Source organism: Ammospiza caudacuta, chromosome 30, assembly GCF_027887145.1.
Source record: "Ammospiza caudacuta isolate bAmmCau1 chromosome 30, bAmmCau1.pri, whole genome shotgun sequence".
Lineage (NCBI taxonomy): Eukaryota > Metazoa > Chordata > Aves > Passeriformes > Passerellidae > Ammospiza > Ammospiza caudacuta.
Genome location: NC_080622.1, coordinates 4935598 through 4938435, shown reverse-complemented (window position 1 = coordinate 4938435; position 2838 = coordinate 4935598). Strand labels below are relative to the sequence as shown.

Here is a 2838-nt window from a genome sequence, read left to right as displayed (position 1 = left end):
CCAGTTCTCCATCCCAGCCCCTCACCCCAATTTGAGGATTTTCCAAGTCCATCCCATAATCCAGGGTTTTAATGAAGCTGTTAAACAGCACCAGCTCCAGAATCAGCCCCTTTTTCATCCCCACGTTTTTCATCCACCCAGTCCAAACCTCCCCCAGTTTAACCCTGAGGCTGCTGGGGGAGATTGTGACAAAAACCTCACAAAAGTTGGGGCAGAACCATGGAATTGTGGAGTGGTTTGGATTGGGAGGGACCTCAAAAAACCAACTTGGGGATGAGGGGAGGGGGTAAATCTGGAATGAAGAAATGGAGAGGAAACAGAATCATGGAATGGTTTGGGTTGGGAGTGACCTCAAAAAACTAGCTTGGAGGTGAAATGAGGGACAATTCTGGAATGAAGAAATGGGGAGAAAACAGAATCATGGAAAGGTTTAGGTTGGGAGGGACCTCAAAAAGCCAGCTTAGGGGTGAGAGGAGGGGCAAGTCTGGAATGGAGAATAAAAAGAATCATGGAAAGGTTTGGGCTAGAGGGGACCTTAGGGATCATCTCACTGCAACTCCCACAGGCACCTCCCACCATCCCAGCCCTGTCCAAGCTGGTCTTGGACACTTCCAGGAATGAGGCAGCCAGAAATTCCCTGGAAAAGCCGTGTCAGGCCCTGCCCATCCTGGCTGCCTCATGCCCAGAGCCAACCCCTGCATCACGGAAACCAACGGGCACAATTTGCTTTTGGTGACTCTGAGCTGGCTCTTCCCATCACCTGCTCGTGCTTCACCTGGAAATGCTCCTCACGGGCAGCAGGAGGGGAAGGCTCAGAGCTCCTGACTCACAGGTCACCCTGCAGAGGGTGAATAAGTCCTTTATTACCTGCCTCACACATCCAAAATGGGGCTTAGACCGTCTCAAGTCTTTTATGTGCCCCGCTGGGGACCGATGTTATAATTAAAAGATGCTTATCAGAAATGGTGAGTCAAGCAGAACATGCCAGGCACCGGGAACAGCATCCAAATGGAGGAGATGTTTTGCCAATAAATAATTTAATCCTCGTTCCTGCTGCGTGTTTCATGTTCAGGGGAGCACACGGAGCTCTATAAAAGCCCTTGGCCCTTTGGCCTCTCACATTCTGCTCCCCTGGGCAGTGCCTGTCTTCATTTGAGATCTGGTGAGGCTCATCTCTTCTTGGATGGGGGGTCTGGATTTGGGAGGTGACACCTGGACCTTCAGACCACTCTCTGACATGGGAGAAGCTCTTGAGGGACCTGGGGTGGAATTTACAGCGGTGCCACCTCGTGTGGTGGTGCCTTGTGGTTGGTTTTGCTCTTGGAGGTGAAAAACGGAAAAGGGAAGTTCAGAAAGAGGGTTTGGATGGAATTTGGATGCAATCTCACCAGCGTTGGGCAACTGCAGGAATTTCCTCTGGATCCAAGCCCTCAGGATAAACCCCATGGGAAATTAAACAGAATCAGAGGAGACACTGACACCAACCCATCTCTTTCTCAGGTTTACTGGATCCAAGCCCCAAGGGAAATCAAGCAGAACCAGAGGAGACGCTGACACCAACCCATCTCTTTTCCAGGCTTTCCCCCACATCCCAGCCATGATTTACTCCTCAGGAAGAGAATCCTTCTTCAACCTGAACTCCACCTGGTACGACCCCTCTGGCTCCTGGCTGGACACGCGGCGCACGCCCTTCCGCTACGGTTACTCCACCTGCTGCTCCTCGGGCGGCTCCTCGGGCTGCCACGGCGAGGGTTGCGAGGGCATGAGGGGCCATGACTACCGGCACTACGGCTACCGACAGCCCCGCTGCGCCGAGCGCTGCCACGGCTACTCCAGCTCGTGCCATGGAGGGGGGGACGGCTGCGTCAGGAGGCCCACGTACAGCTATGGGGGCTCAGGGGGGTGCCAGGGTTATGGGAGGTCTGTGTGTGCTGAGAGGTGCCAGGGCTCCTCGAGTTCATGCCATGGAGGAGGGTCCAGCTGTGTCAGGAGACCCACGTACAGCTATGGGGGTTCAGGGGGGTGCCAGGGTTATGGGAGGTCTGTGTGCTCCGAGAGGTGCCACGGGACAGTGGTCCAAGGGGGGAAGCCGTGCTGTGGGACCCCCGTGCAGAGCATCCCAGTGCAGAGCTGTCCCCAACCAGTGCAGAGCATCCCAGTGCAGAGCTGTCCCCAACCAGTGCAGGTGTGTCCCTGTCCCTGTCCCCCACCCGTGAAGAGCATCCCAGCCCAGACCTGTCCTCCACCAGTGCAGGTGTGTCCCCGTCCCTGTCCTCCTCCCGTGAAGAGCATCCCAGTGAAGAGCTGTCCCCCCCCAGTCCAGACCTGTCCCCCTCCAGTCCAGACCTGTCCTTGTCCATGTCCCACTCCAGTCCAGCAGGGCTGTGTCCCCGTGGCCAAGGGCATCCCCCGCCAGCAGCAGAAGCAAGTCTGCAAAGTGCCAGCCCGGAAGATCAAATAAAGGACGTGAGGAGTGAGGGGGAACAAAGGGAATTGTCCCTGTCCCCCCTCCCTGTCCTGCTTTGTCACCCATCTCCGCTCTGTCCCCCTGCTTGTAACGCGCTCTGAAGTTGTGACCCACTGATGCGATGCTGTAAAATTTTAAATGCTTTTCACCTCGTTTCACAGCAGACGTGGAGGCAATAAATTAAAAAATGCTGGCTCAAAACCACCTCGCGTCTGTGTTTTCATCTCCTCATCCCTCTGAGTGGCTCCTGGTCCTTCTGGTGGCCAGAGCTGGGTTTGCAGCGGCCTCACAAGGAGGCTCCGGGTGGTTCCACCTGGTGGCTCCTCGTCCCCACTCCAGGCAATTTCCTGGTTGGTAAAGTAACAGTTTTC

The 2838-nt window shown here is 55.4% G+C and overlaps 1 protein-coding gene across 1 annotated transcript; it reads left to right on the top strand.

The window, feature by feature from the left end:
• Positions 1 to 1141: 1141 nt before the first annotated feature.
• LOC131569652 (keratinocyte proline-rich protein-like) lies at positions 1142 to 2570 on the top strand. The gene is made up of 2 exons (XM_058821897.1): positions 1142 to 1162; positions 1501 to 2570. The coding sequence occupies exon 2, from the start codon at positions 1598 to 1600 to the stop codon at positions 2459 to 2461; it is 864 nt and encodes a 287-aa protein (XP_058677880.1). The 5' UTR covers positions 1142 to 1162; positions 1501 to 1597; the 3' UTR covers positions 2462 to 2570.
• The last annotated feature ends 268 nt before the right edge of the window (positions 2571 to 2838 follow it).